Source organism: Ostrinia nubilalis, chromosome 2 (genome assembly GCF_963855985.1).
Source record: "Ostrinia nubilalis chromosome 2, ilOstNubi1.1, whole genome shotgun sequence".
Classification (NCBI taxonomy): Eukaryota; Metazoa; Arthropoda; class Insecta; order Lepidoptera; family Crambidae; genus Ostrinia; species Ostrinia nubilalis.
Window position 1 is genome coordinate 10996598 of NC_087089.1, and position 26840 is coordinate 11023437.

Sequence of the window (26840 nt, forward strand, 5' to 3'; positions counted from 1 at the left end):
CTTTAAAATTCGTATATTTCTGATCCAATGAAGCCACGATAGCCGAATGGTGAAGGGGTCGTACTGGCCGTTCGACTATTGTGGTGAGCTCACTCGTGATACAAGCATATTTAGCTTAGTACGAGGGGCTAACGGGACTATTAGTAATTTGTGTAATAACAAATTACTAATAAACTTTTATAAAAAAAACAAATATAATTTCATTGTTTTGTTTACTTTATAGAGACTAAACTGGGTCAGAGAATAATATGTTTACCAGTCACAATTTGTCTAGATTCGGCGCGTCGCTGACAACCAACAACGCTAGCACATCGAGCACGGATAGCGGGAGACCTAACGCGCCGGCCGCTAGGCGTGTCACGTCGTTCTCTTCGCCCGCTACCCGCATCATTGGGTTCTCAGAAGGTCCTAGGGCAAGAGATCGCGAACAAGGTGAGTTACGATTTGATCTTTTCATTAATCATTTAGTAGGTTACCTAATGAAAGGTTATCTAACGAATGAAGACTGTGTTATTTTAGAAAAGTTTGGAATAGTGGCAGATGTCAATTACCTAACTAAGAAGAACTTCTTAGTAGAGTATTCATTATCAGGTCATTTAGTCTTTACTGCAAGACCACGACCCTCTCTAATTTGCCAGAGGTAAATGGAGGATTTGGCCTGCTCTCCCCACACTGGCCAGAGTATTACAATTTCCTAAATACTGGACCCTTGTAAACCAGAACCGGGACATGTTCTCTAACCAACAACCATTAGATTACAAATGCGTTGTTTTAAATGAATTCTTCATTTACTAGGTGTAGAAGCAGGCAGCGCCCGCCGCGAGTTCCTCGCATACTGCTTGTCTCTACTGCGCGCTCACAGCTCGGAGCACGCCGAGCAGTTGCCAGTACTGGACGTGGCCGCGCTCAAGCACGTGGCCTACGTGCTGGACGCGCTCGTGTACTACATGCGCGCCGCGCAGCCCCAGCCGCACCACCACCAGCATCTGTGGACGCCGGTCAGTATTGAACCTTAACTGCTACGATATAGAGTCCACTGCCTGTCGCTGCTTCGCGCTCACAGCTCCGAGCACGCCGAGCAGTTGCCGGTACTGGACGTGGCCGCGCTCAAGCACGTGGCCTACGTGCTGGACGCGCTCGTGTACTACATGCGCGCCGCGCAGCCCCAGCCGCACCACCACCAGCATCTGTGGACGCCGGTCAGTATTCAACCTTAACACCTACGACATAGAGTCCACTGCCTGTCGCTGCTGCGTGCTCACAGCTCCGAGCACGCCGAACAGTTGCCGGTACTGGACGTGGCCGCGCTCAAGCACGTGACCTACGTGCTGGACGCGCTCGTGTACTACATGCGCGCCGCGCAGCCCCAGCCGCACCACCACCAGCACCTGTGGACGCCGGTCAGTACTGAACCTTAATGTGTAGAAAATAGAATTGGTTTTTGTACTATATGCGTGCCGCCCAGCCGCACCATCAGCAGCATCTGTGGACGCCGGTCAGTATTCAACCTTAACACCTACGACATAGAGTCGACTGCCTGTCGCTACTGCGAGCTCACAGCTCCGAGCACGCCGAGCAGTTGCCAGTACTGGACGTGGCCGCGCTCAAGCACGTGGCCTACGTGCTGGACGCGCTCGTGTACTACATGCGCGCCGCGCAGCCGCAGCCGCACCACCACCAGCACCTGTGGACGCCGGTCAGTATTCAACCTTAACACCTACGACATAGAGTCCACTGCCTGTCGCTCATACACGCGCATAGCTCGGAGCACGCCGAGCAGTTGCCGAACCTTAATGTGCACAAAATAGAATCGGTTTTTGTACTACATCATCGCCGTGATACTGCCGCCACCAGCACTTGTGAACGCCGGTCATTGTTCACATTGCTACCTGGACATTTGTATGAATGACACCGCAGGCAGAAGACTGATACTCGATGATATATCCGGCTCGAAGGACCAAAAATGTTTTACATAAAATGTTAATGTAAATGCATTACACAATAAATACCACATATTAAATGCCTCTTTGTCTTACTAGGATGAAAATGAGAACGAAGAGGGCGACGAGGAGATGGTAGTCGGCGGTGGGGCCGCCGCAGAATCAGACAGCGAGGGCGACGGCGCCCGCGGCCGTGGCCACGCCTTCTTCCAGAGGTCTGATTCCACGCTCTGCCTGGGATGCCCACCGCCAGACCCATTCAATAGTAAGTTACATTATAAATAAAAGCTTTTTCAATATGGACACTATTTTTGTGGTTATGGCAGATGTGTTGTATAAGAAAAGTTGACAGTTAATTTTTAAGTGTACCTATAAGATATTGCTCTGGAATTTCAACGTTAGTTAAAAAAAATCTTCATATGTGATCTGCTTGCAAAATAATAAAAATAGCCCCAAAAAGGAGAGTAACAAACGACTACCCTTTTGCATTTGTCGACTATTGCGAAGCGATTCAAATGTAACATGTTTACTTTTAGTGACGATGCAAGATGCTCTACCGCTGGCGGATCAGCCGCAGCTACTCCAACCGAACGCGCGGCGCGAGGAGCTGTTCGGAATGCCGCGCCAGCCTGTCACCGTGCCGGCTAGTGGCGACGCGCCGCCCGGGGTCAACAACCCACTTGAAGGTAACTAACTTTTATCATAACTCACGCCAGATAACTTAGAGCGCTGTCACATTTAGGTGATTTAGCAGCGCGACAGACGCCTCTGCCGCGCTGCAGTCGCGTTACTAACGCCCTAATGCCCTCTACTTTCAACTAGAGCGCAACGCTTATCGTTTAACTTATTGTTATAGTCATAACATGAGATAAAGAGAATCTAACGTCAATAAATTGCACCTTCATTACGGACACATATTTCATTAGTTTTTAAATATATCCATCCCTCTCATTTATAGCTAAATCGCGACTTGGCTTGTTCATCTATCTGTCAAAATGTTAAATTGAAATATTTATTTGAAAAATTCAAAAGGAAACTTTGTTTAGGCCTTATTTATGCCCAGGTATATCCATGATTTGGTGACATAAAGCATTAGACTTTAGATTGCATTTATTACAATGAGCTTTTCTTTACAGTGGTCCCAAGGCGTTTGGGCTTATCGACGCGAGGAACCGACCGTGGCTGGTCTCCACCGGCGCGACCCGCTTCAGCCCCACCGACCCATTCACACACTTTGACCAGAGACGAACCACAGGTAAACAAGAAAAAGAACTTGGGTGCGTTTGGTGGAAAAAAGCGCTTGGAAGTGCTCGCTAGCGCTGAGAAACAAACTACAGTTGTCGGCGGGGACACGTATGTTAACTTCAAATGACGTGATATAGATGACCCACTCTGAACTGTCCCACCAAACTCAATGACAGGGGGGCGCTACCATCGTTCAACTATATGGTTTCCAACATGGCAAAAATCTGAACCAGCGATCCGGTATTGACGGTGGCGCCCCACTGTCAATGTCATCGACAGGACAGTCCAGTATTTTGGAACTATACATTTATTATTTAGCTGTGACAGCGAGCGAGCAGCTTAGCGATCGCCATTTGCTCACAAGCGCTCCCATGATCTTTTTTCCGCCAAACGCACCCATTGTTATGACTTGGCTGTATGTTTGTTATAACTGTGATATACTAAAATACCGCAATTTCATTTTAGGACCTGTCCTGTGCTAAAGATACAACAACTAAAATGGATATAGACACAGATGGTGAATATTTGTCAGATTCAGATTCAAATGAAGCCAGACAGATTCCAAGGAAAAAGCATCATAGGTAAGTGAAAATTGCCTGCGCGAAACTTATCCACACTATTTTCCAAATTTTAAAACTATGGCTTATTGTTACACTGTGTTTCTATTTCTAGGCACCCACATTCAATGGCAATGTCTTCAGGCAGTAGTTCTATGCAAGACACAAGTTCCCAACCATCAGAGTTCCACACATTGGTCAATACTGCCTGCTCGATCATAGAAGCGCCTCACGAGCAAGCCATAGCTGCTTCACCATCACCGGGTAAATAAAACGAACCACATTTCATTAAACATGTAGTAGGTAATAAAGGTAAGTTTATCTTACTGCAGTCCCAGGGAAAACGATTGTCATTTGTTTCGTCAACATTTATTCAACGGCATTGTTTCTTATCGTGACGTTTTACATGAACGTCATATTTTGTTTTTACAAGATATATTAGCTAAAATTCTTACTATAAGAGGGAAGATTCATATCAGTTACCCTTAATATTGTTTTGTATGTATTTATTGTTCAGTTTTGTGGTTCGCAGGCCCTAGCAGCAGCGGAGGCTCGGGCGAGCCGCGCGCGTCGTCCTCGCGCAGCCCTGGAAAGACTGTTATTGTACGTGCTGTAAGTCACTCCACTTATTTGGGGGACTTTTTATTATCAAAATTATTCCCTACTCCTTCAATTGGTTTTAACTTCAACTATATCAGACTATAGAATTAATTTCGTTGTCAATCACAACGAAATATGTTTTGGCAGAAGCTTCCAGTCTTGACGGATTTGGAAGCTTCATTCTGAATATTCAACAGTTGATTTTATTCAGCATTATTGTGTATTGCCTAAACAGTGGCAATACGACATCATAGCTAACCTATATGAGATTTAAAACGTATTTTTGGACTATTTCCTCAGGGTGAGTTGTTGAGTGCCGCAGACCCGCTCGAATCTCAGGAGATATCCGCGCACGTGACGGTGGAGACCACAGGCCTGCCGCCGCCGCCGCTACTGCCGCCGCTCAGTGCACCCGCACCACCGTAAGTTTATATTCACCCTGTATAAATGGCAAATACACTCTTTTACACTTATACACTGTCGTCGAACATTTGGAGATACTAGATACATTGATATAAATTGATATTGGCAGAATAAATAAAAGTTGTTAAGAATATTAACGGGACTATTTCTACCACTTATTCTGACTGCTGCACTGTGTAGCCTGTTTCTGTAGGTAGACCATCAGTAGAAACCTACCAGTGAAAGCCAAGTTTGTCTCAGGAAAAAGTTAAGTCTTCACGTCGGTTGCATACAGTCTGCCTACGAACGAATTTATACATTACTGGTGGAAATTGTATACCACACTTCCCGTCAATGTCGCACTAACTTCCTTGCTCGAGCATTGCATTACCAATAACGTTTTTCCACCAGACGCGCGTGTTCCTCCTTTGGTGCATCAGTGTTACCACGACCCAATTTACCTGAAATTCGTTGTTCAAGCAACTCATGACCAATATTTTTATCCAACAGACGCGCGTGTCCCTCTCTCGGCGCCTCCGTGTCCCACGACCTACTACTAGGCCGCTGGCGCTTGTCCCTGGATCTCTTCGGGCGCGTGTTCACCGAGGACGTGGGCCTGGAGCCCGGATCTGTAGTAGCCGAGCTGGGCGGCTTCCCCGTCAAGGAGGTCAAGTTCCGCCGCGACATGGAGAAGCTCAGGAACTCGCAGCAGAGGGACCTGACGCTACACAAGGTTGGTGAAGTTGATGGTATTTTTGAAAGGTCTTTTAAAGAAGCTTAAATAAGTTTTTTTACTGTTAATCCTTAAGGGTAGAATTTGTTACATTTAGCAGGGAAAGCTGCTGGACTGAGATAAATATGTATTTTATTAACAGCTAAGTTCTTTAAATGAAAGGCGGTGGTGGAATTCGGACATAGGCTTAAAAAAGTACACTACCGAATTACGATAATCGAGATACTTAATTCAAATGCTTATTACAATCATTTGAGAAAGCTTATCTCATCTGACTAGCCACTTTGATATGGATTTACTTCATGGTGAAACTTAATTTACAGACAGTACTATAGTTCTCAGATTGATTTGCCGTCTTCTGTAGGTGTATTTAGTTATAATTTTCCCAATCGTTTCCCAGATGGAGCGTGACCGCGCGAAATTGCTGCAACAAACGTTCGCTGAGCTGAACAGTGCGTTCGCGGGGCAGAACCGCCGCGCCCACAGTGCTCAACCACCGCTGGCAGTCAATCGCGTCAAGGTCACCTTCCGCGACGAGCCCGGTGAAGGCAGTGGTGTCGCTCGGTCGTTCTACACTAGCGTTGCAGAGGTAATAGACTGAAGAATTATTATGCTTATCAGATAACCATCACTTATAGATCTGAGGCCTGGACTCTACCATAGGTGGAGGCGGGATGAGACGGAGATGACGTGTTTAAAACATCCAATAGAATTTAGTTATTTACACATCTTGATTCCACTGATGTGTATGCAGGCAGATACACCGTGCGGCTATGTATCATATTTGTATGGCACGATGGCGGAGACGTGAGAGCTGTGCTTCTCACTTGCTTGATGGATACCTCCTAGCTGACAAACATCTTGTATCCGTTACGGACATCTCCGCACATCTTCTCTTTTGTGGATTCCGTGCCTGAGTACTGAAGTTTTCTTAAGTTACCGTGAATTTATATGTTTTGAATTGTGCATTAAAATTATATATTATGTATTTCAGGCGTTACTAGCAAACGAAAAGCTGCCTCCGCTCGAACCGACCACTGGCAGCGGAAGCAGCAACAGTAGTGCCAACGGCGCGTCGGGGGCGGCCGGCACCGCTGCCGGCGGAGCTAGCAGCAATAGTGGAGCTAGGTACTAAACACATTCACCTAAATGTTTATACGTTTAGTAGAATCAATTCCCAAATAATTTGCGCAATCTGAAGATGTTAATAGGTTGAACATGAAAAAAATCAGAATGGTTTTTGTTGCTTCAAAAAAAAATCTATTGCTCAAATGCAACACTTCTATTCTACTGCTGAATGCAACTTAACCAAAAGGCTCAAGTCTGAATTCCTAAAAAGTTCCATACAAGTAGCCATCAGCAAACAGTTATTTAGTATTGGAACGTCAATATATTTATTGAGGATATTGTTGATCTTGTAGAAAAAGTAGTTTTGTTTGGGGTAGTTCAACCAATTTTGTTTGAGTACCTAACAAAGAAACTCCCTTTATAATAGTATGCTAACATCACGAAGTAGGTCAAAAAAAGAATGGGACATGTATAATATTGTATAGGCTCATAAGAGCATTTGAATAAAGATAATTTTGATTTTGATTACAGTCGAAGTGGCGCCGGTCGCGCGCGTTCCAAGGACACCACGAGACGCACGCCCGGCCGGCCCGCGCCCAGGCCGCCGGCGGCTCGTGAACCGAGACGAGTGCTCAGCATAGACGCCAGGCCGTATTCACCACAGGTAACACAACATAGCAGCTAGGGAGCATCATTTAGTATCAAGTTTAAAACATTTCTGTCCGGTTTCTGAGAGCTTGAGCGTGCTCAATTCAATTTAGAACCCGGGGGATAGTCTTCTTAAAATAGCTAAGATCACGTACTTTTCTTACAGGCTGCACCGGGCACAGAAGGTGCTGGTTACAGCGGGGAAAGACCAGTAGGACACAATGAACATCTCACACTTCATCAGGCACAACTTGGCGAACGATTATATCCAAAGGTAAACATTGGTTGCATTATAATCCTTAATCTGCGGGCACGAAACTGGCGACGGGCCGAGCGATTGCGACAGCAGGGCGGCGCGGCACAGGGCGATGCATACAACAACTTTATGGCGACGCGCACAAAACGGAGGCGATCGCAATACCCGCCGCTCCCTTAGTGCCCGCAGACTTAATCCTCTTATGCCCATTTTCACCATCAATCCCTAACTTTTAAGTGACCTCTATGGTAACAAATAACAATAATTTTGCTGTCATAGGGTTCATTTAAAAATAAGGGATTGATGGTGAAAACGGGCATTGGCCTTCTTACATTCATCGTCGCAGTTTGCGGTTAACCTAACGAGGTTTTAACGCAACAGACAAATCAGTTGCTGATTTTATTGTTTGTGTAGCATTTCTTGAAAATATCCGTATGCACACGCTGCACCCGACGTCCGTTAGCAAGATCGTAATTAAGGGCGAGAGTTTCTGCAACTACATGTAAGGTTGCCCTTGTGTTGTAAATCTATGAAGATTTAATCTAATTATAGTCTGGTCGCCGAACACGTAGAATTTCGTCCAATGACCCCAAGCTAACCATCCTTATCGCTCGCTCGTAATTATGTTGCGGTCGCGCTCGCACACTCACTGCGGGCGCCCGTCGCACAGTCGCGACAGCAATATAATTACGCGCGACATTCATTGGACAAAATTCTACGTGCTCGGAGACCGGGCTTTAGTATTGTAATAAAAAAATCCAGTCACTGTATCAATCCCTAACTTCTCTTGCAGGTTCACTCGCTGCACCCGACGTTCGCGGGCAAGATAACCGGCATGCTGCTGGAGCTGACGGCGGCGCAGCTGCTCGTGCTGCTGGCCAGCGAGGACGCGCTGCGGCAGAAGGTGCGCGAGGCCATGGACCTCATCGTCATGCACCCCTCCGAGGCGATACTCGGTGAGTACTTGCATAAGTGAAGCGGGATGAGGTGACAACCCTAACGTTGGACGGTGAACTAGTTGATCGAAGCGGCAACCCTAAAGTTTTAGGTGGCCTGCCCCCCTAGACAAAACGCACTTTTTGATCGAATCGAAAATCGAATCCGTCAAAACTCCATACAAAAAAGGGGCTTTTCGACCACTTTGCGACTGGTTTGCGATTATAATTTGCACTTTGTCTAGACCCACTGGTTGATCAGAAAGATAATCCTTCAAGTTGATAGATTTTTTTTCCGCAAGTACAGTTACACGTATTAACCTTTGGTGTGCTATTGAGCCGCGCAAAACTGCACCCCCAACTGCTAAGGTTTCGCGCCGGCAATCGAGCGCGCGCGCAGTGTTGTCGAAATATTCAAATTGTTCAAAATAATTGTTAGGTACACACTAAACTGATTGGTGTTTCTTAATCCTAAATAAATAACGAATCTTATGCCATGTATGCTAATCATAAAATGTCGTATATTTATTTTCCACAGACCCTTGAACACAGAGTTGCTGTCAAAATTTCACTTATTACCAAACATGAACGATTTTCAATAAACTCTGCTAACCAATTTTTGTTTCACTTTATGTTTTTACATACTGAAACGTCTGAGGAATTCATTGTCCAAAACAGTTACCGATTTCTTACAGTAGAAGACCTATAAATATCACTTTGAAAATGACAAAAAAGATCTACAATTTCACCATTTTGCATTTCACAACACTGTACTTTGGACTTTTATTTGAACGTATTTTTGTCAAAACTAGACCGCGTAGAGGCTTTTAGATTCGTAATTATACATTGATTTCTATATAAAATATATAACATGTGCTTAATTAGTGCATTTATATAGCAAAACAGTCTAAAAACTGAAGAGTAGGCATTTTGACACTACCTTTTTTCGAATATTTTTTTCTCCGTGTTGTTCAAGTCTATGCTGTAGTATGTAGATTGTGTGGCAAGCTTGAAAAATAACCTTTCCTACCATATATTACACTACTATACCTTTCATAGACAATATTATTGAAAAACGGTTAAATATTATCAGGTTTTATTTAGATTTTGTGTGCATGTGTGCGTGCCTTGTCTGCAGTGCTCATCTGCTTAGTCTCAGATCTAATCCAAGATGGCGTCCTTTTGTAGCTGCCTATTTGCTTTGTCTCAGATCTGGGCATAGCAAGTATACGCCTGTATGCTTTGGCGCAGATCTGTGCATGTATATAGGATGTTCATTTAGGAAATAAGACACGGAACAGCAGAATTAAATCCTTTATTTTTATTAATTTATAAATAAAACCATTCAGTAAATTATATAATCAATATTTATTGTTATATATCACGAAATAATATTTATAAAGTATTACAACGGGGCTGTTAGCCGTTGAGGAGTGCCCTCGTGAGAAGACAATCCTGGCTGCAGCAGCAGGTCATGACACGAATCAAGACCCACTGTCTATACAGAATGCATACTATAAACTTTTACGACGGAGCTGTTCGCCGTTGAGGAGTGCCCTCGTGCGAAGACAATCCTGGCTGCAGCAGCAGGTCATGACACGAATCAAGACCCACTGTCTATACAGAATGCATACTATAAACTTTTATGACGGAGCTGTTCGCCGTTGAGGAGTGCCCTCGTGCGAAGACAATCCTGGCTGCAGCAGCAGGTCATGACACGAATCAAGTCCCACTGTCTATACAGAAAGCATATACATATAAAGTTTTTAAGAACAAGTCAAGGATAAATCATATTTATTTATTATTTGAATTATAAGACCATACTGTATATCCCTAACGGTTCGTCTCAATAAGTCGTGTGTATACGAGAAAAAATGGCGGACTTCGTTTCTATGTGTGCGTGTAATTCAATACCAGTTTGATAAAAAATAACGATTTTTGACAATATTAGCTACTTTTTGCAAAGAAAACTAGTGTAAATTACAATTATAATAAATACTCCTTCAAATGTATAAAAGCATTTCGAATATTATGTTAAAAATACGCGTAAAACACTGAGAAAATTATCGTACCTTTACATGTCCTAAGGGATACTAATTTTTTTTTCGTCTTTTTCATAATTATTTTAGAGAAAATCTTGGGAGATTTTTAAGTTATTGGTTCGAAATAACGTAAAGAATTATAAAAAGTAACATTTACTTACCATTCTTATAGATTTCGCACAAATATCTTCGTTTTTTTCGGAGCACTAAAATCACACGTCGCCGTACTAGCTTTGCAATTTGAACATCATTTTTTTACTGAATGACAGTTTCAATTTGAACGGGTGAATGTTGTTTATGGTTGACTATTTTATTGGGAACCGAAAACAAGGAATAAAACACGTAAGTTATTTGGAATAAGAGTTATATTAACGCAAAAGATGACCAAAGTAGTCTTGTCTTAGATCTGAGACATAGCAGTTGACGGGGGTTGCACAGATCTGAGACAAAGCATAGGAGAGGTTAAAGTATTTAACTAAATTTTAACTTAATTCCAAACGTCAAGCTCTGGTTCACTATGAAACTGCTTGTCAAAACGTGTCAAGTGACAAGCCCCGCCCACCAACTTGACTGAAAAATCAAGTTAAAATTTAGTTACCTATTTATTTACTTAATTCATGTAAATCAGCCTTAAAGCCGTATACAGAAAGAAAGCTGGAAACTTATAAGCGCTTACAAGCGCTGCTCTGTTCTACATAAAGGAAGCACTTTGAATGGCAGCGTCCAGCGCTGACCAGCGCGTGTTGAAACTTGTCGGCACCGTTCAGTGCTTATCGGCGCCGGTAAGCACTTATAAATTTCCAGCTTTCTTTCTGTATACGGCCTAACGCTGGTTGATCAAAAAGATATCCTGCAAGTTGATAGATTCCAGTTTTTTTTCCGACAAATGCAAGTGGCCAGGAATTCGATAAAATGATCCTATGATCAAAGATATCAATCAAACTGTACCATTTATAGTACAAAATATGTAAGCTTATCGATAATTTAATTTATGTAACATGTATTTTCTTACATTAAACACCATGTTACATCATCAAAGGAGATACTTACATTATTTTTTAGTATTGTTTATTGTTGATAGTTGAAAATCTATACTTATAATAAATCTGTAGAGAGGTCAATTCTGTACATGAAATATATTTTCAAAATAACTATCAGGGGGTGATTAGTGATCGATACTGATGCCAAAAATGCAATCAGTAAAATTTTTGTCTGTCTGTCTGTCTGTCTGTCCGTCTGTATGTTCCTTATAGAAACAAAAACTACTGGACGGATTTTAACGAAACTTGGTACAATTATTCTTCATACTCCTGGGCAGGTTATAGTATACTTAAGAATTCCCAGGGGAACAGGAATTAGCGGGAAAATCCTTTTGTATGAAAAATCTAAACCGCTTAAGTTAGACGCTTGAAATTTGGCATGTAGGTACCTTAGTAAACGCAAAGCTTAGTTACAACAGGATATTGCAAAATTCCCACGGGAACGAGAGTTAGCGGGAAAAAACATTTGTATGAAAAAATCTAAACCGCGTAAGATAGATAAAGGGGGTAAAACGGGATCCACGCGTACGAAGTCGCGGGCGGCCGCTAGTGTGTTAATAAAAAGTAATAATGTATTTATTTCCAATGTATTTATGTAATCCAATTGTTATCCTGTGTCTCGGTTATCTGTCTTTCTAATATATTTTATTAGTGTCCTCAAATTCAAACGATTCAACTATACGCCCATACTTCGTGTCCGTTCAAGGAGCCTCTTCACCGAGACTACACAATTTTTTATGAGCATAGCATGCTTCAAGCAATTTTATGTATTTATTTATCATCATAATCTCAAGTTTATTTATGAAATATTACACGAGTCATTTGGGAAATGACATTTGCACACTGATCCAGATTGGACAAAATCAAGCCCTGTGTTTTGTTACCATATAATGGACAGTTGACATTTAAAAAACAAAATACCGCTGTTGCAAATAAACTGTGACGGCGAGATAACGCATGCTTGGGTCGGCGATTGCTCGTTTGTGAGGACGCTCCACGGACGCGGCTCCAATATAAAACGAGGATCGTTTGGCACAGATCTGGACGTATTCTCACTATCAGAGCGCGGCGGCGGCGGCGGCGGCGGTGGCGGCGGCGGCAGCGGCGGCGCGGGCGCGGGCCCGTCGGCGCAGAGCGCGCCGCAGGACGACGCCGCGCCGCTGTTCTACTCGCCGGGCAAGCGCGGCTACTACTCGCCGCGGCAGGGGCGCGCCACGCCGGAGAGGATCAACGCTTTTAGGAATGTCGGCAGGTATGTTTACAAGCTTTTGACGCAAATAGGCATGTGAGTGATGCCATCTTTGTTAATCTTCCTGAAGAACATTTATTCGTTACCAAACCCATCATAATACCTTGCAATTTGGTACCTTCCTTGTTTAGTGTAATAATAGCAACCAAATTTTTCCGATGCCAAATGCTACGTAGCGTCTTAATGTTCTGGTAATTAACAGGAATTTTCATGATTCCCATGTTTATTTCCGGCTTGGCTTCACCTATCTTACAGGACTTTTCTGACTTCTCGTTGCTACCGCTGCAACTAACGTATAACCAGGATTTACATACAGCTTGACTGCCATATAACTGCTTGTTACAAAACGACATTTTAACAAGTGATATCTTCAGTGCACTCAAAGCCACTGTTAGACTTTAATATCAAAACTTGACGCAATGCTTACATCTCCATAGAATCGTGGGGCTGTGCCTGTTACAAAACGAGCTGTGCCCGATGTTCCTCAACCGGCACGTGCTGAAGTACCTTCTGGGGCGGCCCGTGCGCTTCCACGACCTGGCCTTCTTCGACCCCGTCGTGTACGAGAGCCTGCGCCAGCTCGTCGTGGACGCGGAGACGGGCGACTCGCACTCGCTGTTCGCCGCGCTGGATCTCAACTTCAGGTGAACATGATTGTGTCACTTCCACGACCTGGCCTCCTTCGACCCCGGCGTGTACGAGAGCCTGCGCCAGCTCGTCGTGGACGCGGAGACGGGCGACTCGCACTCGCTGTTCGCCGCGCTGGATCTCAACTTCAGGTGAACATGATTGTGATGCTTCCACGACCTGGCCTCCTTCGACCCCGGCGTGTACGAGAGCCTGCGCCAGCTCGTCGTGGACGCGGAGACGGGCGACTCGCACTCGCTGTTCGCCGCGCTGGATCTCAACTTCAGGTGAACATGATTGTGTCACTTCCACGACCTGGCCTCCTTCGACCCCGGCGTGTACGAGAGCCTGCGCCAGCTCGTCGTGGACGCGGAGACGGGCGACTCGCACTCGCTGTTCGCCGCGCTGGATCTCAACTTCAGGTGAACATGATTGTGTCACTTCCACGACCTGGCCTCCTTCGACCCCGGCGTGTACGAGAGCCTGCGCCAGCTCGTCGTGGACGCGGAGACGGGCGACTCGCACTCGCTGTTCGCCGCGCTGGATCTCAACTTCAGGTGAACATGATTGTGATGCTTCCACGACCTGGCCTCCTTCGACCCCGGCGTGTACGAGAGCCTGCGCCAGCTCGTCGTGGACGCGGAGACGGGCGACTCGCACTCGCTGTTCGCCGCGCTGGATCTCAACTTCAGGTGAACATGATTGTGTCACTTCCACGACCTGGCCTCCTTCGACCCCGGCGTGTACGAGAGCCTGCGCCAGCTCGTCGTGGACGCGGAGACGGGCGACTCGCACTCGCTGTTCGCCGCGCTGGATCTCAACTTCAGGTGAACATGATTGTGACGCTTCCACGACCTGGCCTTCTTCGTTCCTATTTCTTCCTATTATTGTTACAGTAACTGTAGACAGAATCAGTCTTTGTGGAAATCCTTGGAGGAGGCCTTTGTCCAGCAGTGGACGTCTTTCGGCGAAACGAACTGTAGACGAAGCTGTCCCCTTGCGGAAAACGACAGGAACTTTCGGAGTGACAGCAATAGTTGAGTGACCTGGCAAACCTCACTAAAAACCAGAGGTTCTGAATTAAATCGACAATGTGTAATGGGTGTTCTGCGAATTGTTTTTAAAATTTCCTTTATTAATGCATTGTAATAAAAAAAAGTAAAGCCAGGTCTCTAGCGCATGTTTTGCCCTACACAATCAACCAAAACATGTCAACATTTTGTGTAGAAAATTTTGTTGAATGTTGACATGTTCTTGTTGATTGTGTAGGGCAAAACATGCGCTGGAGGGAGACCTGGCTTAGCTATTGAAGTCACCATCTTGGTCTCAAGACCAAGATGGTGACTTCAGACTAAGCCGGTAAGTTTGAACATGAGCTGCCATAGGCATCTGACAATAGATATCACGTGATTTCTACAATGAGTGATGAAAGAAAAGTGGGGATTTTTTTAATTGTTTTATTATAAGTTTTAAAACGATCTACCGTTTGCAGTTTGGAAATGTGCGAGGAGGAAGGCGGCGGCTGCGTGGAGCTGGTGGCGGGCGGGCGCGAGCTGGAGGTGACGGCGCTCAACGTGTACGACTACGTGCGCAAGTACGCGCAGCACCGGATGCTGCTGTCGCAGGAGAAAGCTTTAGAGGTACACTTATTAGTCATTTAACTCATTTTTAACAGGTTAATGTCATACTTATTAAAAAATTTCTAACTAAATATAGTTGTTGCAATGAGGGCTATCGTTTTTATACTTAACAGTTGGCACCCCTGGCGATTGACAGGACCATACTCTACAGTGGCGCCATCTTGATGAGTGCAAATGCGATAGTCCTCCTACCACTTTAACGCTCACCAGTTGGCGCCACTGTCTTGGCTACTAGCAAGTGACCCAAGTAACACGCAATCTGTATATTCACTGAAGTTAAGATTGATTTACGTTTTAAAGTCAGACTATCACTTTAAATCAGTTTTGACTTAGTTTAAATGCTTTTGAGTAGAATGCGGTAAAATTTACAATGCATGAAGCTATTATATGGTCTAAAAAAATTAAGTTAATTGGCTTATAATCATACTTAAACATTAATTACTTTTAATATACAGCACCTTTAACAGCATTTACACTAACACAAAGGTTAAAACCGTATATTAGTAAATAAGAAAACCTAATGCATTAAATAAACGTTGTCGAAATATTCTATAGTGCATTCAGATATATTAACACATTTTACAGATTGAACGCATTTTTATGATCTTTTCTTATGCTTATTTACTGCTCAGCATTAGCCAAACATTTACTAAAGTTTTAGCTCTGTTATCTTCTTATTTTATTGTTACTTTAAAGCTTTTAGCACTATTTAGATAAATAAAAAAAATATTTTATTACTTTAGGTCATAATTTGGCCATAAAACCACGAGCCGTATGATTATATTCATTTGTGCGTTAGTAGGTCCTGTATATTCATTAGAAAATTTATGTCGAACGTGTCACGTTATTGACATGAATAAACAGTGGAAAAAGACTTAAGGCCGGGTTGCACCAACTTACTTTAACAAACGTCAAAAATCTGTCAAACCCCATACAAAAAACATCGGTTATAGTTACGGTCAAAGTTAGGTGGTGCAACTCAACCTAAGAGAACAGGTGGAGTAAAGAGAAAGATAAAGACGGAATATTCAAACTTTATATTTGGTTTAAGAAATGCAAAACGTGTTCCAAAAAATGATACACCTCATACACAAAATACAGTACAATCGGTTGTTGTGTGAGTCAAGAAGTTCCGTAGAACATTCCTTCATCCCTTTCGGTCATTTGCACTATTTTAAAAGGCATCTGAAAAAAAAACAAATAAGCTTATTTATGACTTAATAGAGAAGTAGGTACCTGAAAACTAAATAATTACCCGTATAACGCATACCCTTCAAAAAACGACTACAGCAACACTACTAACTAGTTACAAAAAGTTCCTTCAAATTATTACTATTACAATGAGCGAAAAATAAGATAGGTAGCTATATCGTGTTTCATTACAAATTACATTTGTAGTGATAATGATTTTATACTTAACACTTGGGGCATTTCACGCGAAGCGGACAGCGAAAATCAAGTCAGGTTTTGGATTTTGTTCATATTTGGATTAAATGTACTGCTATATGACCTGAATGGATGTGCATCATTATAATTTTTTTATGAAGCTTAGTTTATTTTTTATGAGCGTTCAAAAAATTGGTAAAATTTTAGGAACAGATTTTTCTGAAGCTATTACTGCTATTATTACATTTGATTAAAAACAAACTGACTATTGGACTTTTGAGAATAAATAACTGTGTTTCTTACTATTTACTACAAATTTGAAATTTCTTTTTTGTTCACATAGAAAACCGGAAGTAAAGTTTTAAAATCGAATTTTACAAAACTTCGGTATTTTTAATTTTTTTTATTTTTATTTTAAAATATACCTAGTAGTCTATAAATAACGTGTGTAAAGTTGTAGAATGGAGTCTGTATTGGTTTTTGATTTAGACGCAGTACAGTGCGAGCGCGCCGCAATGAGCGTCATACTGGCTATCGACATTTGGCTACTGTATAAAAATTATTTGTTCGAAAACAACTGAAACGTTAATATTGTTGCATGCATACTCTTAAACAATTATAATTTTGACTCGGCGAACTTCGTACCGTCTAACAGACAATGATTGTTGGCATTGAGATGGTGCGTATTACGTCGCGGACTACCCACATCACATCTTATTGAATAATACACTAAAAACATAATTCTTCTTTTTTAGGTAGTTGGCTCGCTACCTCCATATCAAATTTCATCAAAATCTGCCGAACTGTTCTTGACTTATAAATCGTGTACAACTAACACGACTTTGTTTTATGTATAAAACAAAGAACGGCTGAACAGATTTTAATGAAATTTGGCATGAAGTTAACTGGCACCCCGGACTAACATATCCCGACTACCCAAAAAGAAGGGTAATGTTTTAATAGTATTATCCAATAAGTTGTGGGTGGTCTGCGACGTAATACCATCTCAATGCCAACAATCATTGTCTGTTAGACGGTACGAAGTTCGCCGAGTCAAAATTATAATTGTTTAAGAGTATGCATGCAACAATATTAACGTTTCAGTTGTTTTCGAACAAATAATTTTTATACAGTAGCCAAATGTCGATAGCCAGTATGACGCTCATTGCGGCGCGCTCGCACTGTACTGCGTCTAAATCAAAAACCAATACAGAGTCCATTCTACAACTTTACACACGTTATTTATAGACTACTAGGTATATTTTAAAATAAAAATAAAAAAAATTAAAAATACCGAAGTTTTGTAAAATTCGATTTTAAAACTTTACTTCCGGTTTTCTATGTGAACAAAAAAGAAATTTCAAATTTGTAGTAAATAGTAAGAAACACAGTTATTTATTCTCAAAAGTCCAATAGTCAGTTTGTTTTTAATCAAATGTAATAATAGCAGTAATAGCTTCAGAGAAATCTGTTCCTAAAATTTTACCAATTTTTTGAACGCTCATAAAAAATAAACTAAGCTTCATAAAAAAATTATAATGATGCACATCCATTCAGGTCATATAGCAGTACATTTAATCCAAATATGAACAAAATCCAAAACCTGACTTGATTTTCGCTGTCCGCTTCGCGTGAAATGCCCCACTTGTCAAACTAGGTACCTACCTAATTGGAGACAGATAAAATTGAAAGACGTAGAGTAGGGGATCATGACGTGATTAAAGGATTCTAAATTATTGTTTCGGTACCCTGATTAACACTAAAGCAATCCATTTTTATGACGTTTAAACCTAATGGACATTATAACATACCTAAAAAGTGTTACAGTAATGCTAAAGATATCACTTAGATATTTTATATGTAGGTTGAATGACTTAACCATTTTCTTTTTACTATAATAAGACTGACAACATTAAAAGACACTAGTTGAAAGTTTTAAACATTAATATTATCTGACGCCATTTGCTTTCTGTTTTCTCTAACATAGAAAATAAAATTATAATACACATATGCATGAAATACTACTTATTATCCTTTTCTTACAAGCGGAGTATCGATAGAAGCAATTTTATAAGTTAAAATTAATCAAATCGTTAAAAAAATCACAAAAAGTGTCATATGTCGATTCTAAATTTGTCCCTATTTTATTAAAAAAAGGATTTCTGTGAGGGCGCGTGAATTATAAACCACAAACATATATATATTTTCACATAAGACTAATACTCCCAGCTCATTTTCATTCTTGAAACAAAAAAAAATGATACTTACCTTATGATAAATTATTTTAAATAAAGACATTAAAACATCTTCTCACAACACCATTGCACTGCAATACTCTAAACGAAAAATAATCAAATCGGACAATAAAATGCGATAAGTTTTTTCGAATACTTTCAAACAAACAAAATAAAACGTTTAGCCTTAGAATAAAACGTAACTTTGGCATTGTAATTCTGAAAGCTGTTTCAAAGCTGTACTAACATCTAATAAAATGCTTTTTACATTAGAATATGCTGTCTAACAACTTTACTAATGTCTGTCTTCAATAACATTATAAGCGCTGGTTAGCAGCACTAATAATATTTAATAATGCTTAAAGCCGTATTATTTGGGGCCCAAATTGCGCTTACAAGACACTTATAGACTTTTATACGGCTGATATAGTGCTACATATGCTGCTTATATACTGCTCTGCACGTAGGTTCATGCTGTTGTACGCTTCTTATAATTGTGTTTTGTGTTACTTGGGAGGACCTTACTCTACACTGGCGCCAACTGGTGAGCGCTAAAACGATAGCCCTCATTCACGAAGGCGAGTGGTGTGGTGGCACGCTACTGTTCGTTTTACAAAAGTTTTGTATTTACATTACACTATCTTTACATACAAGTAAAGATCACTTCGCTTTCGTGAGTTGCAAGAACTATACATAATCTAGCCCAGAAATCCCAATTAATTTCAATTGACTGTAAAATATGATTTTTATGACCTTTGAAAACAATAAATAGGCAATTGAGTTGCCGAATAAGTGACGTCATGGCTCGTCACGGCACGGCATGTCTTTGCCCTACAAAATCTATGGGAGAGCTCCGTTCTGAGAGCTCTAAAAACTAGCTTAACTACCCCACTGCCAGAAGTAGTAAGTCTATTTTACCATCGCTAATACCTGCTCATCTTTTTAGGCAATGCGTGTCGGTGTTCTCGATGTGCTGCCCGAGTCGGCGCTGGAAGGGTTAACGGCTGAGGACCTGCGCCTGTTGCTGAATGGAGTGGGCGACATCAACGTGGCGGCGCTAGTGTCGTACACTAGTTTCAATGATGAAAGCGGGGAGCCACCGGAGCGGCTCGCGCGCTTCAAGCGCTGGCTCTGGGCCATTGTGGACAAGATGACGCATCTGGAGAGGCAGGACTTGGTGAGTGTGTTTAGATAACGGTTGTTACAAGCTTCATCAACGTGGCCGCGCTAGTGTCGTACACTAGCTTCAACGACGAGAGCGGGGAGCTACAGGAGCGGCTCGCGCGCTTCAAGCGCTGGCTCTGGGCCATTGTGGACAAGATGACGCATCTGGAGAGGCAGGACTTGGTGAGTGTGTTTAGATAACGGTTGTTACAAGCTTCATCAACGTGGCCGCGCTAGTGTCGTACACTAGCTTCAACGACGAGAGCGGGGAGCTACAGGAACGGCTCGCGCGCTTCAAGCGCTGGCTCTGGGCCATTGTGGACAAGATGACGCATCTGGAGAGGCAGGACTTGGTGAGTGTGTTTAGATAACGGTTGTTACAAGTTCCATCAACGTGGCGGCGCTGGTGTCGTGCACTAGCTTCAACGACGAGAGCGGGGAGCCACCGGAGCGGCTCGCGCGCTTCAAGCGCTGGCTCTGGGCTATTGTGGACAAGATGACGCATCTGGAGAGGCAGGACTTGGTGAGTGTGTTCAGATAACGGTTGTCACAAGCTCCATCAACATGGCGGCGCTGGTGTTGTACACTAGCTTCAACGACGAGAGCGGGGAGCCACCGGAGCGGCTCGCGCGCTTCAAGCGCTGGCTCTGGGCCATTGTGGACAAGATGACGCATCTGGAGAGGCAGGACTTGGTGAGTGTGTTTAGATAACGGTTGTTACAAGCTCCATCAACGTGGCCGCGCTAGTGTCGTACACTAGCTTCAACGACGAGAGCGGGGAGCCACCGGAGCGGCTCGCGCGCTTCAAGCGCTGGCTCTGGGCCATTGTGGACAAGATGACGCATCTGGAGAGGCAGGACTTGGTGAGTGTGTTTAGATAACGGTTGTTACAAGCTCCATCAACGTGGCCGCGCTAGTGTCGTACACTAGCTTCAACGACGAGAGCGGGGAGCCACCGGAGCGGCTCGCGCGCTTCAAGCGCTGGCTCTGGGCCATTGTGGACAAGATGACGCATCTGGAGAGGCAGGACTTGGTGAGTGTGTTTAGATAACGGTTGTTACAAGCTCCATCAACGTGGCCGCGCTAGTGTCGTACACTAGCTTCAACGACGAGAGCGGGGAGCCACCGGAGCGGCTCGCGCGCTTCAAGCGCTGGCTCTGGGCCATTGTGGACAAGATGACGCATCTGGAGAGGCAGGACTTGGTGAGTGTGTTCAGATAACGGTTGTTACAAGCTCCATCAACGTGGCCGCGCTGGTGTCGTACACTAGCTTCAATGATGAAAGCGGGGAGACACCGGAGCGGCTCGCGCTTCAAGCGCTGGCTCTGGGCCATTGTGGACAAGATGACGCATCTGGAGAGGCAGGACTTGGTGAGTGTGTTCAGATAACGGTTGTTACAAGTTCCATCAACGTGGCGGCGCTAGTATCCTACACTAGCTTCAACGACGAGAGCGGGGAGCCACCGGAGCGGCTCGCGCGCTTCAAGCGCTGGCTCTGGGCCATTGTGGACAAGATGACGCATCTGGAGAGGCAGGACTTGGTGAGTGTGTTTAGATAACGGTTGTTACAAGTTCCATCAACGTGGCCGCGCTAGTGTCGTACACTAGCTTCAACGACGAGAGCGGGGAGCCACCGGAGCGGCTCGCGCGCTTCAAGCGCTGGCTCTGGGCCATTGTGGACAAGATGACGCATCTGGAGAGGCAGGACTTGGTGAGTGTGTTTAGATAACGGTTGTTACAAGTTCCATCAACGTGGCCGCGCTAGTGTCGTACACTAGCTTCAACGACGAGAGCGGGGAGCCATCGGAGCGGCTCACGCGCTTCAAGCGCTGGCTCTGGGCCATTGTGGACAAGATGACGCATCTGGAGAGGCAGGACTTGGTGAGTGTGATGAGCCATGAATTGAAATGAATTTTTTTCAAGAGCCGTGTGGTGATGGCAGAGTAGAATACATTTGTCACCAACCCCTACTCTTCTCGCGGGTGTCGTAAAAGGCTTAGTCCCTACTACACGTCAAACAGAGAACGAGCAGCAGCGCTCTCTGAAAAACATCAATCTTATAAACTGCGATCCTGCCAAGCGTGGGGATAATGGCAAAACCCTCCCCTATAGTGGCGAAGGCTCATAGTCCAACAGTGGACTGTGAAGGGCTGTTGATGATGATGAATACATTTTTGAATCCAATTCATATTAAATGTTAGGAATTTTTCCTTTTTCTCCAAACGGCAGTACAACGCAGTGGTCGTAACAATCTGTTTTCGTGCAGGTGTACTTCTGGACCGGGTCGCCCGCGCTGCCGGCGTCCGAGGAAGGCTTCCAGCCGATGCCGTCGGTGACGATCCGGCCGGCCGACGACGCACACCTGCCCACCGCCAACACCTGCATCTCACGTCTGTACATCCCGCTCTACTCCTCACGCCACGTGCTCAAGCACAAACTCCTGCTCGCCATCAAAACTAAGAACTTCGGTTTCGTCTAAATGATCGCTGCCATTGTTATTATATATTCCTTTAGTTGTAAGCCCAGTTATGTAAGACTGTCGTTATGTTCCAAACGGCTCATCCGGCTGGGATGAGCGACGCTATTTTATGGAAGCCATAACCCTCCTCTTAGAGTAAATCTATAGGTACTTACTAGTACGCAACTTACACAGCTGTATGTTTTGTATTTTTCTTTATGCATGTTTGTCAATGCGTTTACATGACTGGGTATATTTGACTGAATAGTAATATTCAATACGCAGTAATATTTCGTTCAAGGAGAGTAACCGTCGGAAAGGTCTGCACAAGTACATGTAATTTTTAAACTTTTAAGCTCATAGACCATAAGTATTTAATTGATGAAGAACGATACATAAATCATTATTGCAGAACGATCTACAGATTACTAGTTGAGTATAATCATAAATCATTACGTATTTACTTTTCTAAATTCATTATTTAACCTTTCTACACTTATTGAAGTAATGGCCTAATTTAACTAATTGCATTTGTTTGCTTGTCTCGTTTATTTATTATCGGACGAAAGTTAAAAGGCAGCGTGACTCATGAATATTCAAAAATATTTTTAACTGTTTATATAGCTTTGTTATATAGTTAAAATTATATAAGATAAATAATAATATGATGGGGTAATACTGCTACGTCATGGGTAAGCTTGGGCAGAGAGGCGTTAGATCCGAGCTGCGGTGGTTTTGTGATATCAGAGGAAGTATTTATGCGCCTCAATTTCTAAATTTAAGTTTATAATTAGATTTTGACTTTGATTAGTTGTATTAAGGTTCATAATAAACAATCTCAAAATGCTTAAATCGTTTTTTCATTATATTTCTTAGCACCCACTTTAAATCAAAACCCTCCCATACTTTCAGAAGACACATGCAATACAGCAAGCACTATAACAGCTCACAGATGTAATCTATTTATACAGGTTGACTTTAATTTAGAGCATATTCTTGTATATGGACACTCATATGCAAAAGTGAACCATATTGAAAAAAAATAGACCTTTATAGGACAAGAAAAAGAATCGGTATCATTTGAGCTTTTCCTTGTTCCTTAAGTTTTTAAATTATTATCCTGGATTTAAAAAAAATATATATTAATAATGGTTCACTTTTGCATACGAGTGTGTCCATATACAAAAATGTTGCGAATGACTACTACACTCGCGAGCAAAAGTATGGAATCACTTGCATGAAATTGTTTCCACGCGATCTTGTGTACTAACTAATTTGTTAGTAACAAAAATAGTGGCACCATTTTAAAGATTAAACTTTAATTTGATAATAAATTCATTTAAATCACATCGGTATTTAAAAAGATATCCCGGCTGATGTGAAGAAGTAAGGAAAAAGACAAGTATCAACTGTTTGATACGTCGCGAGTTGCGGCCTATTTACTCCCAATAAAAGCACGTGTTTTTGGATTTTTGCTTTCACACGTTGATCCTTACACATCTCCGCTTCTTTTGACACTTTACCTGGGATATTACACCTACGGAAGCAGCACAAATCGTTGCACTATTGCAAGAAGGGCTCAGCCAGCGGTCTGTCGCACGTCAGTGCCACATAAGCCAGTCCTGGGTTTCGAAAGTTTTTAAGACGCTTTCGGGAGACGTGGCTTTATCCCGAGACCAAGATCTGAACAGCGCCGGTGCATATCGCAGAGGGATGACCGTTTTTTCATGTCAACCTCTCTATGAAATCGTCATTTGACTGGTATCGACGTCCAGTAAGAGCTCAGAAATGTTCGTAGGATAGCTGTTAGCGAGTGGACAGCTCGTCTAAGATATAAGCAATAGAATTTGACACCAAAAAGGCCTGCCACAGGCTCGAAACTGACGGCAGGTCACCGATAAGCACGCCTCCAATTTGTTCGCACACATTTTGATAGAAGACATCAGCCGGGATATCTTCTTAAATACCGGTGTGATTTAAATGAATTTGGTATCAATTTAAAGTTAAAAGTTTAATCTTTAAAATGGTGCTACTTTTATTGTTACTAACAAATAGTTAGTACACAAGATCGCGTGGAAACATTTTCATGTAAGTGATTCCATACTTTTGCTCGCGAGTGTACCCCTTCCCTCCCTTACTAGATTATGCTCTAATTCCAAGACACCCTGTCTATCTATTCTTGTATTAATTTTACTATTTTTATTATATTGGCTATGAAAAGCAATCGCTACATTTGTAGTTCATAACTTCAATGTAGGTAATCCTAATAAATAGATGGACCTTTGTAAAAGTTCTGTTAGGAAAATTCATAGGAAGGGGCACTCGCATTCATAATGTTCTTTCAACAATCTACTGAATAAAAGATTCAAATTCAACATTGTAATTTATTTATTGTATAAAAATAATGTAACAGCTCTACATACCGTATGTACTATTAAGTAATTTGTATAATATGAACACACTTTTTATTACCTTACAAAGAAATAATAAATGTCTGGGCATTTAATTAATGGAAGAAGCTACAATGACTTAGGTCTTTGTATGTAGTTTGTTGATCCTGCTTTCTAAAAATCCAGTTTTAAAATGTAACTTACATAGTTTCTTTTCACATTATCTTAAAATAGTGACTTTTAACAACTTAGGTAAAACAGCAAAAAATACTTATACTTAAGAATTTAACCTACTTTATAACATTACTGTACTTTAGAAGCTATTTTTAATTCAGCAGACAATTTTTTGTACACTCCATAAAGTACAGACAAATGACAAACATGTAACAGGGCACTTGTTAGGTTAGTGCTTGGGTATGTATTCCAACACAGTTCAATGAGGGCTAAAATTAGAAATCTTACTATTACAGAATAGTTTGTGGACCATAAAAGATAAGGCAAACTATGGAAATACCATGAGTAAAACTGATAATGCAAACTCCTGGCACATACAATACCAATAAAGTTCACAATAAACATTGGGAGAATAAATAGTTGGGATAGTATATCAAAATCTATGCTATAATGAGTTTCCTCGTCATCTAATTGTTTCTTTGGAACCTTCTTTGTACCCTTGTGAGAGGATTTTTTTAACATTGACTCAAATGAATTCAGGAAATCTTCTTGCTCCTGTGTCAGTGTTTCTTCTTCAGTTTTCTTATTTAACTTTCTTTTGGCTTCTTTGTTCAATTTTGCTTTCCGCTTATTTTCAAGATTTTTAGCATCCATCTGTGGTTGTACTTGTTTTTGCACATATTTGAGTCTACAATAACTTCTGAAATATTTTATGCACATGGGCAAAAATATGATTAGTAGCATTATATGTATCCCCAGAAGTGTGAGGTGAAAGCATTTACTTTCAAACATATCTATCTCTAAGAATCTATAGTTTACAGTCCATGTGTGGTTGAAAACACGTCCCAAGTCAAAGCTTCCTTTTAAATATGCCATCGGTGCACTTATCAAAAAAGGCAAGCCTAAAACTAATTGGATTATACCACACACAAAAAGTTGTTTTATGGTATTTTTATACCCCAAGTTGACAAGATAAAAGAAAAAGAGAGCAGGAGCATACAAAATAATATTCATCTTAACTGACACACCCAAACTATACATTATACTTCCTAAATACCATTTAGAATCTAAGAAAAAGTTCAGAGATGCATACAAAAACAGTACAGCAATTGGATCATTAAATAAACGTAAAATATGAATAGAATGTATTCTGTACGAAGTGAGAATCGTTATCACTAGGACATATGGAGGCACTTTTTTAGTTTTTATATAAATCCGTAACACAAAACAGAGTTGCAACAAATAGATGCCAATAAAAATATACTGTGCTAGCTTAATATTTTCACCTTGATTTGTAAGGAAGTAAAATAAAGAATATATGTAGACAAAACCTGCTGGATAGACTAACGGACCAGTGTCGCCGCGTAGCTTGCTGTAGTCTAGCGTACCATTCAAAAACCCTTCGCATTCCTGCATGTATGCTTTCCAGTCAATTTCTGTATAAGGCACTCGTTCTACAACCATTAAGTTGATTACCAGTTCTGCGATGATGATGAGCAAAGCGACCAAGGGTAACTGTGCTGGATTGATAACCAGGCCTTTCAAATAGGACCATGTAAACATCTTTTTGATATGTCGATGGTAGAACTCTTGAATTTTATTGCTACCGGCCATTATGAAAGTTGTGGGATTGGAGATTATGCATTAATATATTACACACTTAATAATGCATTAATGCTGAATATAGTTAGAACAAGCTAAGCTGAAATATTATCTATTTTAAGAATAGGTCAGAGCACCGGTCCCAATTTTAGACACCAGCAGCCAGCAATTTTATGACATTGACAGTGATGACAGATACTGGCTAGTTGTCATTTGTCAGCCAAAGATAACGTAAATCCGAGATAGAATAATCACATTGTAAGTCCCTCAATGAAAGTTGAAGCGAACACATTTATTGGTCGCGCACGAAAAGTTGAGGTGAACACATACTTTAATATGAATACAGCAGAATCTCTGAATAAGGGAGTCAGAATAGTTCGCCGTACTACAGTCTTCGCCCGATTCCCATATTCAATCCTTGTCCAAATCCGGATTACAACTGTCAAATTG

The 26840-nt window shown here is 42.0% G+C and overlaps 2 protein-coding genes across 2 annotated transcripts in view; one reads left to right on the plus strand and one right to left on the minus strand.

The window, feature by feature from the left end:
• The window catches only part of LOC135078648 (E3 ubiquitin-protein ligase hyd), a 46627-nt gene extending 23551 nt beyond the window's left edge, over positions 1–23076 (plus strand). The window contains exons 31-53 of the mRNA XM_063973179.1: positions 275–432; positions 796–994; positions 1064–1189; positions 1232–1396; positions 1528–1696; positions 2040–2205; positions 2477–2626; positions 3077–3195; positions 3651–3766; positions 3858–4006; positions 4275–4354; positions 4643–4764; positions 5255–5477; positions 5878–6066; positions 6472–6605; positions 7077–7209; positions 7360–7467; positions 8243–8405; positions 12505–12718; positions 13153–13359; positions 14835–14982; positions 19549–19779; positions 22033–23076. Of these exons, the coding sequence (XP_063829249.1) occupies positions 275–432; positions 796–994; positions 1064–1189; positions 1232–1396; positions 1528–1696; positions 2040–2205; positions 2477–2626; positions 3077–3195; positions 3651–3766; positions 3858–4006; positions 4275–4354; positions 4643–4764; positions 5255–5477; positions 5878–6066; positions 6472–6605; positions 7077–7209; positions 7360–7467; positions 8243–8405; positions 12505–12718; positions 13153–13359; positions 14835–14982; positions 19549–19779; positions 22033–22245 (3682 nt within the window). The 3' untranslated portion in view covers positions 22246–23076. The remainder of the gene's footprint in view (positions 1–274; positions 433–795; positions 995–1063; positions 1190–1231; positions 1397–1527; positions 1697–2039; positions 2206–2476; positions 2627–3076; positions 3196–3650; positions 3767–3857; positions 4007–4274; positions 4355–4642; positions 4765–5254; positions 5478–5877; positions 6067–6471; positions 6606–7076; positions 7210–7359; positions 7468–8242; positions 8406–12504; positions 12719–13152; positions 13360–14834; positions 14983–19548; positions 19780–22032) is intronic.
• A 1518-nt stretch (positions 23077–24594) lies between these two features.
• On the minus strand, positions 24595–26560 carry LOC135083328 (lethal(2)neighbour of Tid protein). Its single transcript, XM_063978064.1, has one exon. It carries the CDS (start codon positions 26400–26402, stop codon positions 24918–24920), a length of 1485 nt encoding a protein of 494 aa, XP_063834134.1. The 5' UTR covers positions 26403–26560; the 3' UTR covers positions 24595–24917.
• Between the last annotated feature and the right edge of the window lie 280 nt (positions 26561–26840).